Source organism: Capra hircus, chromosome 10 (genome assembly GCF_001704415.2).
Source record: "Capra hircus breed San Clemente chromosome 10, ASM170441v1, whole genome shotgun sequence".
NCBI classification, from domain to species: domain Eukaryota; kingdom Metazoa; phylum Chordata; class Mammalia; order Artiodactyla; family Bovidae; genus Capra; species Capra hircus.
In genome coordinates, this window is record NC_030817.1 from 77,876,221 (window position 1) to 77,892,557 (window position 16,337).

General features: G+C 39.3%; 1 pseudogene and 1 gene segment (V, D, J or C); both read left to right on the forward strand.

Annotated features, from left to right (window-relative positions):
* LOC108636876 lies at positions 3,131–3,678 on the forward strand. The segment is given in 2 exon segments: positions 3,131–3,176; positions 3,287–3,678. Coding segments are annotated over 2 exon segments (438 nt in total).
* Positions 14,106–14,709, forward strand: LOC108636877 (annotated as a pseudogene).

Sequence of the window (16,337 nt, forward strand, 5' to 3'; positions counted from 1 at the left end):
CTCTCAGTTTTGTTTTTGCTGACTGTATGTGAGCTTCTCCATCTTGGCTGCAAAAAATATAATCAATCTGATTTAGGTATTGACCGTCTGGTGACATCCATGTGTAGAGTCAAGGCAATACCCTAGGGGATGAAAAGGCACCACGAAGGAAGGAGCCTGCACCCCTGAATCACTGCATGGAGCAGATTTGCTCTGTCACCCCGATCTCTCACCTAAATAGAGGTGGTTATTTGTGAGAACAGTCACATTCTTTAAGCCAGTGCATTTTGGGGTGGGAGAAGGGAGATCTTGGTTACAACAGTGTACCCTAATTAACTTAGGTTCATTTGAGGGAAACAATAATATTTTCACAGCAGAACCAACTTTTTTACCTAATTAGGTGACAGAATCCACTAGAAGGTAGAGTGGGGAGAGGACAAAACCAAAATTCTAGACCCAAAGCAGTAGATTTGGTCTTGTTTTTGCTGACTGTATGGAGCTTCTCCACCTTTGGCTGCAAAGAATATAAACAATCGGATTTTGCTATTGACCATCTGGTGATATTCATGTGTAGAGTCTCTCTTGTGTTGTCGGAAGAGGGTATTTGCTATGACCAGAGTGTTCTCTTGGCAAAACTCTTGTTAGCCTTTGCCCTGCCTCATTTTGTGCTCCAAGGCCGAGCTTGCTGGTTACTCCAGGTATCTCTTGGCTTCCTACTTTTGCATTCCAGTTCCCTATGATGACAAGGACATCTTTTTTTGCCGTAGTTCTAAAAGGTTTTCTAGGTCTTCTTAGAACCGTTCAACTTGAGCTTCTTCAGCATTAGTAGTTGGGGCATAGACTTGCATTACTGTGATACTGAATGGTTTGCCTTGGAAAACGAACAGAGATCATTCTGCAGATTTTGAGATTGCACCAAAATACTGACCACTACCTCTGGCAATATCCAATCTGTTCTCCATAAGCTTTTTTTTTTCTTTTTTAAGATTCCATATATAAGTAATATCATTAAATACTTGTCTGTATCTCTCTGACTTATTTCATTACTTTAATGCTTTCATGATGCATATATGTTATTGAAAATAGCTTAATGTTTTCTTCTATGAGTTTTATGTTTTTGGGTCTTATGATCAAGTCTTTAAATCATTTTGAGTTGATTTTTTTATGGAGTATAATAGGGGTGCTCTTTCATTCCTCTGCATGTGACTGTGCAGTTTTCTCATCACCATTTATTGAAAACATTGTCTTTAATCCATTGTATACTCTTTTATTGTAAATTAACTGGTCATATATATGTGAATTTTTTCTGGGCTCTCTATTCCATTCCATTAATCAGTGTGATTGTTTTTATGTCAATATCAAACAGTTTATGGAGAGGGCAATGGCAGCCCACTCCAGCACTTTTGCCTGGGAAATCCCATGGATGGAGAGCCTGGTGGGCTGTGGTAGATGGGGTCGCACGGAGTCGGATATTACTGAAGCAACTTTGCAGCAGCAGCAGCAGTTTTATTGCTATAGCTTGTAGTCAGGAAGTGTGATGCCCCCTACTTTGCTATTCTTTCTCAAGATTGCTTTGGATATTCAGAATCATTTTTAGTTCTATAAAAATTTTGATATTATTTTTTCTATTTCTGTGAAAAGTGCCATTGGCATTTTGATACGGATTACATTGAAACTATGGGCTTCCCAGGTGACTCAGTGGTAAAGAATCAGCCTGCCAATTCAGGAGATGTGGGTTCGATCCCTGTGTTGGCAAGATCCCCTGGAGTGGGGAATGACAACATGCTCCAGTATACTTGCCTGGAAAATTCCATGGACAGAGGAGCCTGGCAGGCTACAATCTGTGAGGTTGTAAGATTTGGACACCACTGAGCATGCCCGCCTGGAAAATCCCATGGACGGATGAGTCTGGTAGGCTGCAGTCCATGGTGTCGCGAAGAGTCAGACACGACTGAGCAACTTCATTTTCACTTTTCACTTTCATGCATTGGAGAAGGAAATGGCAACCCACTCCAGTGTTCTTGCCTGGAGAATCCCAGGGATGGGGGAGCCTCCACCAGGAGGGGGTCTGCCGTCTATGGGGTCGCACAGAGTCGGACATGACTGAAGCGACTTAGCAGCAGCAGCAGAGCACGCCCGCATGCATTGAACCTATAGATTGCTTTGGGTAGTATGAATATTTTAACAGTATTAATTATTCCAATACACGAGAACAATATATCTTTCCATTTATTTGTGTCTCCTTAAATTTTCTTCATCAGTGTCTTATAGTTTTGGGCCCTGTCTTTACATCTAAAAGATTTCACAAGCATCATGTGGACTCATGAGCATTAGTCAAAGAAAACATCTCTGCCATCTTCTATCACCACCATGACAGAACTGTCTGAGGCATTTAGCCTAATTCCAAAGATTCTCATAGACTCAAATTCCAACTCTGAGATGCCTTTTATAAACTGATTTCTCAGTGAAGTAACTTCTTACTCTACTTTTATATGACATCTAATTTCTATAGGCTTCCCTGATGGTTCAGCCGAAAAGCGCCTGCCCGCAATGCGGGAGACCCAGGTTCGATCCCTGGGTGGGGAAGATCTCCTAGAGAAGGAAATGGCAACTCACTTTAGTACTCTTGCCTGGAAAATTCCATGGACAGAGGAGCCTGGTAGGCTACAGTCCATGGGGTTGCAAAGAGTCGGACATGACTGAGTGACTTCACTTTCTTTTCTTTGTCTTCATTTTCTGTAGACTCTAGGACTAACACACCATCATAGATTTGGGATGGTAAAAACATATTGGGAAGACAGTTTTTGACGTAGCTCAGAAAATAAAAGGACGACACTGATTAGCTCTCCGTGGGGCCTTGGGATCTTTGTTCTACATTTGGCCTTCAGAGGGCGATGTGCACAAACTAAAGATCTTGTTCAGCTTCCTCTGTTCAGTCCTTCCTCCCTGCAGCTTGCTGAGTTCTTTGCAGAGGCAAGAGAGAGGAATCAGGCATCAAACATCAGAAAGCTGCAGGCTCATCTCAGCAGCGTTTGCGTTTTTATCTTAGTGGGGAACTTGTCCAGACTTAAACTTCTTTCTCCTGCCACTTTCCTGTCTGCTCAGGGGAGATCATTCAGAAAAGACTTCACAGCGTTTCCACTGCTCAGCCATGCTGCTGCTGCTCATCTCAATACTGGGGATGATATTTGCCCCGAGTGAGTAAAATTTCTTAGTGGTCTGTAGGTCTACAGACTCTTACTACAAATACAATTCTTTTCATAGTGATGTCTGCATTGCTTTCACTGACATGGCATTGATTTTGCAGGAGATTCCAGAGGCCAGTCAGTGACCCAGCCTGATGACCCTGTTTTGGTCTCTGAAGGAACCTCATTGGAGCTGAAGTGTAACTATTCCTACGGTGCAACTCCCTATCTATTCTGGTACGTCCAGTACCCCGGGCAAAGACCCCAGCTGCTCCTCAAGTACTTTTCAGGGAACACCGTGGTTCAAGGCACTAGAGGCTTCCTGGCTGAATTTAAGAGCAGTGATTTTTCCTTCAACCTGAGGAAATTCTCAGCCCATTGGAGTGACTCAGCTGAGTACTTCTGTGCACTGAGTGCCACAGTGCCTGGGACTGCAGGAGGAGTTGAACACAAACCACTCATGGTAGTGGAGTTTTCAGACACTCACGATCGCTTCTTGTTTTATTTTAAATGATCTTTTGCTGTATGATTGCAAATGAGGCAAAGAGAGCTGAGCAGACAGAGGTACTTTTATATAAGCCTACAGTTCCATGTCTGGTAAATTTTATTTCGCGAACTTTTTACTTGCTTTAGAAACCACGTAACAATAAATAGTTAAGATCCTAGAATGATGATCTTATTATGTGCTAATCAGATGCTTAAGGACTGGCCTTTAGGTTGACTGTTTTAAGGGATTGACTGTATGGGTTTTCATTTAACACTTTGTGTCTCGTTCAAGATAGAAAACTAAAGATGAACTGCTCATGTTCTCTCCCTGAAAATTTGCCTCCTTACTGGGTCATTCACAGACAATTTTCTTGAATCTTTTTCCCCCCGGGTCTCACTGTGTTGGTCACAAAATGTTAGAATATTTTCTCTGAATATTTATTTCACTTAGGAGGACTTCTGAAGTTGATTAGAATCTTACAGGGCTTAGAAAACTGTTATAGTCATATTAGTTCTGGCAACTCTTTAAGAATAGTACCTAAGGAGAATGGAGATTTAGAATTCCTCATATCTAAAGAATTTTTCTCAGTTATAAAGGTAGCTTCTCATTCTTTTGGTATTCTCTTAAATTCTATAAATCTACAGCAGAAATTTGTGAATATAACTCCTTTGCTGCTTTCTTTCAGTTATGGACATTTTTTCCCTGCCTTGCTTTCACCCAGTTCTTATATGATTTCACTGTTAGAATGTTAGAGTTTGATTTTTATATGTTAAAATTGTCATAACTAATCAGGTAGTAAGTTTAGCAATTCAAACTTTGCTAGAATATTGATAAGAATTTTGATGAATACTAAGATGATACTGGAACCAGTATAAATTTGTGATCCATATAAACTTTTTGTCTAGGATGGGAAGAATTGTATAAGAAGTTTTTATAGTCCTTGTGTTCTTAAGGACTTGGAACATAATGAATACTCTAGAGAAGGAGGAGAAGGGGGGTGGGGTTCTGGTTGCCTATTTGGCCTACACTATAATGAATGAGGGGTTATTCCCAGGTGGCTCAGCGGTAAATCCACCTGCCAATGCCAATTCAGGAGATGTGGGTTCACGCCCTGGGTTGGGAAAATCCCCTGGAGAAGGAAATGGCAACCGACTCCAGTATTCTTGCCTGGAAAATCCCATGGACAGAGGAGCCTGGTGGGCTAGAGTCCACTGGGTTGCAAAGAGTTGGACATAACTTAATGACTAAACAGCAGCAGCAGCATAATGTATAGGAGATACGTGCATAGGAGCTCTCAAAATATAAAGGGAATGAGTAGATTGTGACCATGATTTATCTTAGTTAAACGGTGAGTCTGAAAATAACAATAATTTTAGGACCTACTGATATGGTTTGTAATAAATGTGTTTAAGTGATTGCTGGATGAATATAAGGAAAGTAAAAGGGGTATTGGAGAAACACAATTAAGAACAGGCAATGTATGCTCATTTAATGTCTCTTTCCCTCCCACCCTTCCTTTCTGTTTTTGGATCACACTCTCTTCTACCTCTCTTTCCAGGTGACTCACTGTCGTTGGTTAAACCACATGTCCTGTAGGACTACAGGGAGCACTTTATCTAGGAGAAGTTTTTGATTTGAAGTTTTCCTTTTGATTCTGAACTCAAGCTGAGTTTGAAGAAAAATAAGTCCTATACCAAGGACCCCAAGCAGCTGGGAGATCATAACCCAACCTCCCGATCCTAATTCTGCCTGTGAAATCAAAGTGGTCTTCTTCCCTCCCTGGGTCCCTCCCTTCTTTCTATTAATAATTTATTGTTATTTATATAATTGTATGATTTTTAGAAATTTCTACAATAATAAATTATATGAGGAATAAAATGAAAATCTTGAGCTACTTTATCTATGAAATTAACAATTTGGACCTTTCCAGTAATTAACCAGGGCTTCCCTGGTAGCTCAGCTGGTAAAGAATCCACCTGCAATGCAGGAGACCCCTGTTCAATTCCTGGGTCAGGAAGATCTGCTGGAGAAGGAATAGGCTACCCACTCCAGTATTCTTGGGCTTTCCTGGTGGCTCAACAGGTAAAGAATTTGCCCACAATGTGGGAGACCTGGATTCGATCCCTGGGTTGGGAAGATCCCCTGGAGAAGGGACTGTATAGTCCATAGGGTTGCAAACAGCTGGACACGGCTGAGCGACTTTCACTTTCTAGATAGTACCAGTTGGAAGACAACATGATAGGATGGCTCTGTGTGTAACAGGGTTCAGCATGTGCTTCGAATCAGAGACCATTGTATGTTACTGTCTCCATGTAGCCAGAATACATGGGACCTGGAATCAAAAGAAGGGAGTGGCTCCTCTCACTGTTACACCTAATAATCCATTAACAAACTTTAATAGATTTTCAAGTTGGCAATTTTATGCATGTAGATTTGGAGATCTTAGTCCCTCTGGGAATAATTCTTTCACCAGAGGGCAAAACAATGGCTCCAGTCAATGGACAATGAGACTGGATATTTTGGGCTCTCTAGCCATCAAATCAACATGGAAGAATAAAGAACATATTAGCTGGAGTGACTGATCTTGAATAACAAAAGGATATTGGATTGCTTTCATACAATGGAAGCAAAGAATACTGTGTTTGGAGCCACTTATTATTTTCACGTCCAGTGGTTAAGCTTAATAGAAAATATCAGCAATCAAAACTAAAACAGGACCATTGAAAACTCAGATCTTTCTGGAATAAAGGTTTGGGTCACTCAAACAGGCAAAGAACAAAGACCTGGAAAGTGATGACTTCAAGGTTTTTTTGTGACATTTCATATGATATTAAAATTGACCATTGTGATAGTTTCCTAAGGCTGCCATAATAAAATACCTTAGCCCAGGTGACTTAAGTAGCAAACATTTGTTTTGTCATAGTTCTAGATGCTATAAATCTAAGATTTAGGTATTGGCAGTGTTAGTTTCTTTGAGGCCTCTTGCCTTTGTTTGAGAAACATGACTCCTTTCTCACTGCTTTTGCCAAGTCTTACTTCTGTTTCTTGCATGTCTGTGTCCAAATTTCCTATTCCTATAAGGACACTACTTACATGGATTAGTACCCACCCATATGACTTCATTTTATCTTAAGACTTAAGGCCAGATACAGTCAGATTCTGAGTACTGGGAATTAAGCTTCAACATATGAATTTGGGTGGGGGATATGATTCAGTCAGTAACAACCCTCTAGTAAATAAATGTGAAGTTCATAAATAAGATAGCTGAGGCCTTCCTTGATTAAAATTTTCACTAATTTCTGGTACACAGAATGATTATGAATAATTTTGAGGATGAGGTTTCCCACTTTCCCTTGATGTGTTTTTAGAGAAACTTGAAAAGTGGTTCCTTTTAAATGATATATTTAAAAATGCTTCCTTAAACCCTCTTACACTGTTGGTGGGAATGCAAACTAGTACAGCCACTATGGAGTACAGTTTGGAGATTCCTTAAAAAACTGGAAATAGAACTCCCTTATGACCCAGCAATCCCACTGCTGGGCATACACACCAAGGAAACCAGAATTGAAAGAGACACATGTACCCCAATGTTCATCGCAACACTGTTTATAATAGCCAGGACATGGAAGCAACCTAGTTGTCCATCAGCAGATGAAGGGATAAGAAAGCTGTGATACATATACACAATGGAGTATTACTCAGCCATCAAAAAGAATACATTTGAATAAATTCTAATGAGGTGGATGAAACTGAAGCTGATTATACAGAGTGAAGTAAGCTAGAAAGAAAAACACCAATACAGTATACTAACACATATATGTGGAATTTAGAAAGATGGTAACGATAACCCTGTATGTGAGACAGCAAAAGAGACACAGATGTACAGAACAGACTTTTTGACTCAGAGGGAGAGGGAGAGGGTGGGATGATTTGGGAGAATGGCATTGAAACATGTATAATATCATATAAGAAATGAATCACCAGTCTAGGTTCGATGCAGGATACAGGATGCTTGGGGTTGGTGCACTGGGATAACCCAGAGGGATGGTATGGGGAGGGAGGTGGGAGGGGGGTTCAGGAGTGGGAACTTATGTACACCCGTGGTGGATTCATGTTGATGTATGGCAAAACCAATACAGTATTTTAAAGTAAAAAAAAAAAATAATAATAATAAAAAAGAAAATGTAACAGCTCCACAATAAATATGCCGAAGAAGAAAAAACAAAAAGCTTCCTTAAAGCTGTTATTCATAGCTGTCTCTGACCTTTTGCTGTGTCGGATTATGAAATGTCCTCATTTTTAGTTTCATCCTCTTCTGTAAGTAAATCTTAATTTCTTAGTTTCATCGCTGCTAACTTTCCTCCACTCTCTTTTTCTTTTGAAAATTAATTTTTTTGCACTTATGTCTTTTTAAAAAATTAGGTCTTACCTTGCAGAAGTTAATTTTGTTCACTAACTTGGTGTCTTCTTGGACTCCTTCACTGTTCCTTAAGCAGAACTGACACTCCTTTGGAATGCCTCTTTGACGGGTCTGGTGCGTTCACTGGGTAAGGGAGGGGGCTTCAATCCTTACACGCAGGGCAGTAGGGACAACCATCAATAGGGGAAGGGCCATATAAAGGGTAGTATATGCATAGTATGGAATACAGTGCAGCAGAAGAGCCTATGTTAGTGTATATATACATATATAAACCTATGTTAATATAATAAGGCCTACAAGATTTATTATTGAGTCCATAAAGCAAGTTACAGAAATGTATCACAATATGCATCATTTTGTATTAAATAAAAACTAAATAAAATACTAAAAATGCTATATATTTTCTATTGGCTTGTATATTTGGTATACCTATAATAAGTCCCCTACATAGGAATGAGTTCTGTTCTGAGAGTGTGTTTGTTAAGTCCAGTATGTTCCTAAGTCCAACAAAGTTAGCCTAGGTACCCAACTGACACAATCGACTATATAGTACTGTAATAGGTTTATAATACTTTATCACACAATAATGTGTAACAAACAAACAAACACAAAAAGTAAAGAAAACACTTTTAACCCTACAGTGCTGTGCCTTGAAAAGTACAGCAGTACAGCACAACAGCTGGCGCACAGGGACTAGCATCGAGTGAACAGGCAGGAAGAGCTGCTGATGGAGAAGGGAGAGGAGGTGGGAGATGGTACAGCTGAAGGGTCATCAGCAATAGGAGATGGAGGGCGGACTCTGACTTCATTCACACCTGATGTTGATGGCATACGTTCTGCTTCCTTGCTGGATTCAATTCTATCTGCCCTCTTGAAAAGAATGATCCAGGCCTTGTCTGGATGGTAAGTAACTCTTTTTCGCATCATAAAAGACTCAGTAGCACTGGCCTGCATTCTGAACAGCTGCTGCAACATTTGTGTACTCTATGTTCTGGTCCTCTGCCTCAGAAACTAACAATGCCTCCTCCAACAAAGAAAACCCCCTTGTCATTTCCTGTTTCGTGAATCTCTTTGGTTCTTTAGTTACTTCTTCCTCTTGTCTCTCTTCATCCTTACTCTGGACCTTCAGTTCAGATCTTCATTAGTAATCTCCACATTTGCGTCTTTGAAAGCTCTCAACTTGTCGGTTCGTATGTAGGAGACTTACTGTATATAAATCTAAAGTAAACCTGCTGGCATCAATTCCAAATCTACGGATGATCAAAATGGTCAAATTTGGAAGTGAAGAGTCAAAGAGAATTTTAATTTATATGTAATGTTTTATTATTTTAATCCTCCATAGATTCATGAATTCCTCTTAATGTTAAACAATAAAATTTTAAAAACTTTCCTAAAATGTTATCCATATTCTGCTATATTCTCATAAAAATGCCAGAAAGAGAAAACAATCTCCTTTTAATAAGATTTTGTTCACCTGCATCAAGTGAAATATTTCTCTCTTCCCTGGGATCATATAGCTTTCAGTACTTTCCTCTTATGGTCCTACTCTTTGATTCTTTTACTTTACTCAGTGGACTGTAAAATGCTGTCTCATCCCTTTTACATATTCTTAAGATTTCATAAATTACCTCATGTACAGTAGAATTTTAGTAAATATTTATGCACTTATTTTTAACTAAGTAAAAAAATCAAATAGCAATAGATGAGAATTGTCAAATTATTTTACAGTATTAATTTTCATGAAATCCCATCTTAAAAGTAGGATTGGTTCACTTTTAATCCCCATTTAATCCATGCAGTTATACTGTTTTCTGACCTTCAGCATTTCTTTGACCAAGAAACAGGAAGTGAATGGGGTTGGGGTTGTGTAATGTTGAGTTGAGTGAGTGAGTTCAGTCGCTTAGCTGTGTCCTACTCCTTGCAATCCCACAGATTGCAACACACCAAGCCTCCCTGTCCACCACCAACTAGCTGCTCTAAAGTGAGCTTTGTTTCTGCACACTAGGGGCCACTGTAGGCTTTACAAGAAGTAAAGACTGATGGTTTCAAATGTTCCAAAGAGGGGAGCCCAGAGAGCAAATATTCAAATTACTACACATTTGCAGACGTTTTTCACACACTAGCAAGGTAATGCTCAAAATTCTCCAAGCAAGGCTTCAACAGTACGTGAACTGAGATATTCAAAATGTTCAAGCTGGATTTAGAAAAGGCAGAGGAACCAGAGATCAAATTGCCAACATCTGTTGCATCATAGAAAAAGCAAGAGAATTCCAGAAAAACATCTATTTCTGCTTTATTGATTATTCTAAAGCCTTTAATTGTGTGGATCACAACAAACTGTGGAACACTCTTAAAGAGATGGGAATACCAGACCACCTTACCATCTCCTGAGAAACCTGTATGCAGGTCAAGAAGCAACAGTCAGAATCAGACATGGAACAACAGACTGGTTCCAAATTGGGAAAGGAGTACGTCAAGGCTGTATATTGTCACCCTGCTTATTTAACTTATATGCAGAGTACATCATGCGAAATGGCAGGCTGGATGAAGCACAAGCTGGAATCAAGATTGCCAGGAGAAATATCAATAATACATCAAACTTATGGCAGAAAGTGAAGAGGAACTAAAGAGCTTCTTGATGAAGGTGAAAGAAGAGAGTGAAAAAACTGGCTTAAAACGCAGCATTCAAAAAGCTAAGATCATGGCATTCGGTCCCATCACTTCATTGCAAATAGATGGGGAAACAGTGGAAATCGTGACAGATTTTATTTTCTTGGGCTCCTGAATCACTGCAGATGGTGACCGCAGCCATGAAATTAAAATACACTTGTTCCTTGGAAGAAAAGCTATGACAAACCTAGACAGTATATTAAAAAGCAGAGACAGAAATGCAAATCAAAACTACAAATATCACCTCACACCAGTCAGAATGGCCATCATCAAGTCTACAAACAATACATGCTGGAGAGGGTGTAGAAAAAAGGGAGTGTTTTTGCACTCTTGGTGGGAATGTAAATTGATACAGCCACTATGGGAAAATGGTAGGGAGATTTCTTAAAAAACTAGAAATAAAACCACCATATGACTCAGCAATCCCACTCATAGGCATATACCCTGAGGAAACCAAAATGGAAAATGACACATGTATCCCATTGTTCATTGCAGCACTATTTACAATAGCTAGAACATGGAAGCAACTTAGATGTCCATCAACAGATGAATGGATAAAGAAGTTGTGCTACATATACACGATAGAATATTACTCATCCATAAAAAGGAACACATTTGAGTCAGTTCTGTTGAGGTGGATGAACCTAGAACCTATTATACAGAGTGAAGTGAGTTAGAAAGAGAAATATAAATATCATATTCTAAAGCATGTATACAGAATCTAGAAAAACGGTACTGAAGAATTTATTTTCAGGGAAACAATGGAGAAGCAGATATAGAGAATAGACTTATGGACATGGGGAGAGGGGAGGAGAGGGTGAGATGTATGGAAAGAGTAACATGGAAACTTACATTACCATATATAAAATAGATAGCCAGTGGGAATTTGCTGTATGGCTCAAGAAACTGAAACACGGGCTCTGTATGAATCTAGAGGGGTGGGATGGGGAGGGAGATGGGAAGGAGGTTCAAAAGGGAGAGGATATATGTATATTTATGGCTGATTCATGTTGAGGTCTGACAGAAAACAACAAAATTCTGTAAAGCAATTATCCTTCAATAAAAAAAATGAAAAGAAAAGCCAAAAAAAAAAAAAAGACTATTTTAAGTGCTTGCAGCTAAATTGCACTAAACAAGTTGTCAAAACTTGGGAGTGTACCATAAAAGAAAATTGATACTGAAAAAGTCAACCTTTATCTGAGAAAAAAAGAAAAAAAGCAGAGACATTACTTTGCCAACATATGTCTGTCTAGTCAAAACTATGGTTTTTCCAGTATTCCCATATGGATGTGAGAGGTGGACCATAACGAAGGCTGAGCACCAAAGAATTGATGCCTTTGAACTGTGGTGTTGGAGAGGACTCTTGAGAGTACTTTGGACTGCAAGGAGATCAAACCAGTCAATCCTGAAGGAAAGTAATCCTGAATATTCATTGGAAGGATTAATGCTGAAGCTGAAGCTCCAATACTTTGGCCACCTGATGTGAAGAGCTGACTCATTAGAAAAGACCCTGATGCTGGGAAAGATTGAAGGCAGGAGAAGGGGACGACAGAGGATGAAATGGTTGGATGTCATCATTGACTCAATAGACATGAGTTTGAGCAAGCTCTGCTGCTGCTGCTGCTGCTCTGGGAGATGGTAAAGGACAGGGAAGCCTCTTGTCCTGAAGTCCATGGGGCTGCAAAGAGTCAGACAAGACTGAGTGACTGAAGAACAACCAGAGAGCACAGAACAGTCAAATCATACATAGCAAAGGTGGGGAGAGGGGAACAGTATTTGTGTAAAGTTATCTGAAGTTTCAGCTTTGTCTTTCTCTATAAACTTAGGAAAGCTGCAGTCCTTACCTCTCTAAATCAATTACGAGGATGATTCTCTGAGCAGAGGTAGAGGAATGGGGATATTAATATTACCGAGCTCTGTGAGCATGGAAGCTCAACAGGAAACATCTCCACTACCTGTTTTCAATATTTAAATTTTGTGATTAAATTCTCCCAATTCCATGGACCTAGGAAGTTTTCACATATCTCCCCTGAGACTAGAAGAAGCAAGAATATTCAGGAGCAAAAAGGAAAGAATTAAAAAGTAAGAAACACAGATAGAAAGAGGAAAAAAAAAGGACAATATTTACTTTGACTAGCAATATGCATCCTTTTCAGAATCAGCTGTATAGTGCATCTGTCCGCCAGTTGGGCAGGAGAAGGAGGGAGGTGGAAGTTAAGTCAGAATGGACATTGTACATATATCCTCTGTTTCTTTTAACCCACTGAAATCTTACTAGAATAATATTCTGTGCAGATGGCAGCTGTACCTTCTGGGTTTCTAGAGCTCTCAATTTCAAGAAAATGTATCACTGTCTTCATATATACTGCTTGTATCAGTTTTCCTGTATTAGAATTAACATATCACTGAATTATTTTTTAATGAGGTATAATTGACCTATAGCATGGTATTAGTTTCAGGTATATGACACAATGATTTGATATTTATATATAGTGGAATGATCATTACAAATCTAGTAACATGTGTCATACAGAGTTGCAATTTTTTTTTATGATGAGAGCTTTCAAGATCTACTCTATTAGCAACTTTAAAATATGCAATACAGTATTATTAACCATAGTCATCTTGCCATACGTTCCACCCCCACAATATTTATTTTATATCTTAGAGTTTGTACCTTTTGACCCCATTCATCTATTTCATTTCCACCCCTCATCCCTGCCTTTGGCAACCACTAATTTGTTCTATCTATGAGCTTGATTAAAAAAATATATATATATACTCCACATGGAGTGGAGTATTTATATGGTATTTGTCTTTGTCTGACCTACTTCACTTAGCATAATGCCCTCAAGGTCCATTCATATTGTAGCAAATGACAATGTTTTACTCTTTTTAAAGGCTGAATTGTCATACAACTGAATTCTTAAATGATCTGTCATTCTAATTTGGGAGTGAGCTCACTCTTCCTATGATTCTTCAAGGCTCCATTTAACACAGTTGAGACACTGATCTTCTTAGAAGTAACATCCACCCTTTCTCGCACACTCTTGCACAAACTTTTCTTGCATAAAGTGTTTTTAAAATGCCTTATGTCTTCATATGTTACAGATATTGTTCCTACCCTCCTGCGCTGTTAGCAGCTACAATTCTGGAGAGATTACTGCACAATCTCCCTGGTGGGCTGTGGGTGGAGCTTCCTGTTAAGTGAGTGACAGAGCTCAGATGTGACTGGTTCTCAATAATACTGGTGAGTTCCAATAAAACTGGAAGATTTTGACAGTAAGAAGAAAATTTCTCTGGACCCAAGACTCTACACCCTCCAGAGTGGGGGAAAAGTACCCCAGTAACTGAGCAAGGAGTCATGAAGAGGTGGTGGGAAGCCTTGCTGGGGCTTCTGTGGGTCCAGGTTTGCTGTGAGTCTGGGTTGTCCTAGAGTGCAGCTGGGGAGGGAGGGAAGGTGAGCTGAGCCAGAGTGCCCAGATGGTCTTACATCCTCCTGGGTGTTTCCTGAAATAGTTTATAGGTTTGGAAACTGCATCCATGACTCCTCAGAGACATCTTACGTGTTTGTTTCTCTCTTTCCAAGCAGGGGTGAGAGCGGTGAAGGTGGAGCAGAGCCTTCAGTCCTGAATCTCCAGGAGGGAGCCAACTGTACTCTGAGGTGCAATTTTTCTGCCACAGTGAAGACTCTGCAGTGGTTCCAGCAGAATCCTGGAGGCAGCCTCATCAGTCTGTTTTTCATAGCTTCAGGGAGGAAGCAGAATGAAAGACTGAGTTCCACAGTGAATTCCAAGGAGCGGTATAGTACCCTACACATCACAGCCTCCCAGCTGGAAGACGCAGCCACCTACCTCTGTGCGGTGGAGGCACAGTGCTCCCAGGTGATCTGCAGTCTGTACCCAAAATGCAGCTGCCTCAGCCCCACCCCTCCATGGGCTGGCATGTGTCCCCACAGTAGCCTTTGATAGCAAGTTTGAGTCAATCTCTGACTCTGCAGGATCCTAAAGTGGGTATCAGTAAACTTTGTTGCTCAGTCATTACAAAATAAACGTTTATATGTCAACATCACAATAATGCTTGTGAGAGAGATATTAGAATTCTTTGAAAATGAGAAACTGTGATTTTGAAAATTGCTGCTAAATTGGAAAGCAAATTTTCATAAGTGTAGAAATTGAAATTGCATGTGATAATAGCTTTAATGAAAAAGAATAGTATTTTCATGTTTGAATTAATCCAATGAAACAATTACTAACATAGAAAAATAATTTGTACTCCCTTCCCCTATAATTAAACAGTGATATGATGTATAAATAAGCACTTAATTATAAATAAGTCATGAAGCCACTTTTAGTCTTATATGCCGTCCACAAGTTACAGAGAATGTCAGTGAAAACATTAAAATGTCCCTGTATAAATTTATATTTGCCATTAAATTCAGAATTACATGAAGTTGATTGGTTTTAAGAATTAAGTTGTTTCTACAAAAATTGTTCCACAAGACATCAACTCTGGATTTACTAGAATTTATATTTCAAACTAATTTACCAGATATTTATATTATGTTGTTACAGCATACAAAATACTCAAGAGCTCTAGTATCAGTTACATCAACAGAAATATTCTCAAAATTAAAAATTATAAAAAGTTTTGTTTTCAATCTTGCATTTACCAATAGCAACTGATGTTGCTTTCAATTATATTAATTGAAATTAAATTGTTAAAGTTATAACTTTTATATCGTAGCAAATTAATTTGCAGAAAAGCAAGCCAGGTAAATCTTATTATCAAGAAATGATATTAATAAAGTATTTGTTATTAATTCACTGCAGATGGTGATTGCAGCCATGAAATTAAATGATGCTTACTCCTTGGAAGGAAAGTTATGACCAACCTAGATAGCATATTAAAAAGCAGAGACATTACTTTGCCAACAAAGGTCCGTCTAGTCAAGGCTATGGTTTTTCCAGTGGTCATGTATGGATGTGAGAGTTGGACTGTGAAGAAAGCTGAGCACTGAAGAATTGATGCTTTTGAACTTTGGTTTTGGAGAAGACTCTTGAGAGTCCCTTGGACTGCAAGGAGATCCAACCAGTCAATTCTAAAGGAGATCAGTCCTGGGTGTTCATTGGAATTCTGCCCTCCTCCTGAAATATCTATCGCAAAAGAAAAAGAGCAACCTTAAATAATTTCTCTATTTGCATCAGTAATTTCACTTCTAGCAGTGGAGTTTTTATTTTCTTGTAGCTTGCTCAAGTGTTCCTTTATTTCCTATGACATTTTTCATTAAAATGATTTCTGGTTCTTAAAAAAAAAAAAAAAAGACATGCTAAAGCTGAAACTCCAATACTTTGGCCACCTCACGTGAAGAGTTGACTCATTGGAAAAGACCTTGATGCTGGGAGGGATTAGGGGCAGGAGGAGAAGGGGACGACAGAGGATAAGATGGTTGGATGGCATCACCGAACTTGATGAACATGAATTTGAGTAGAGTCCGGCAGTTGGTAATGGACAGGGAGGCCTGACGTGCTGCAATTCATGGGGTCGCAAAGAATCGGACACGACTGAGCGACTGAACTTAACTGAACTGAAGATC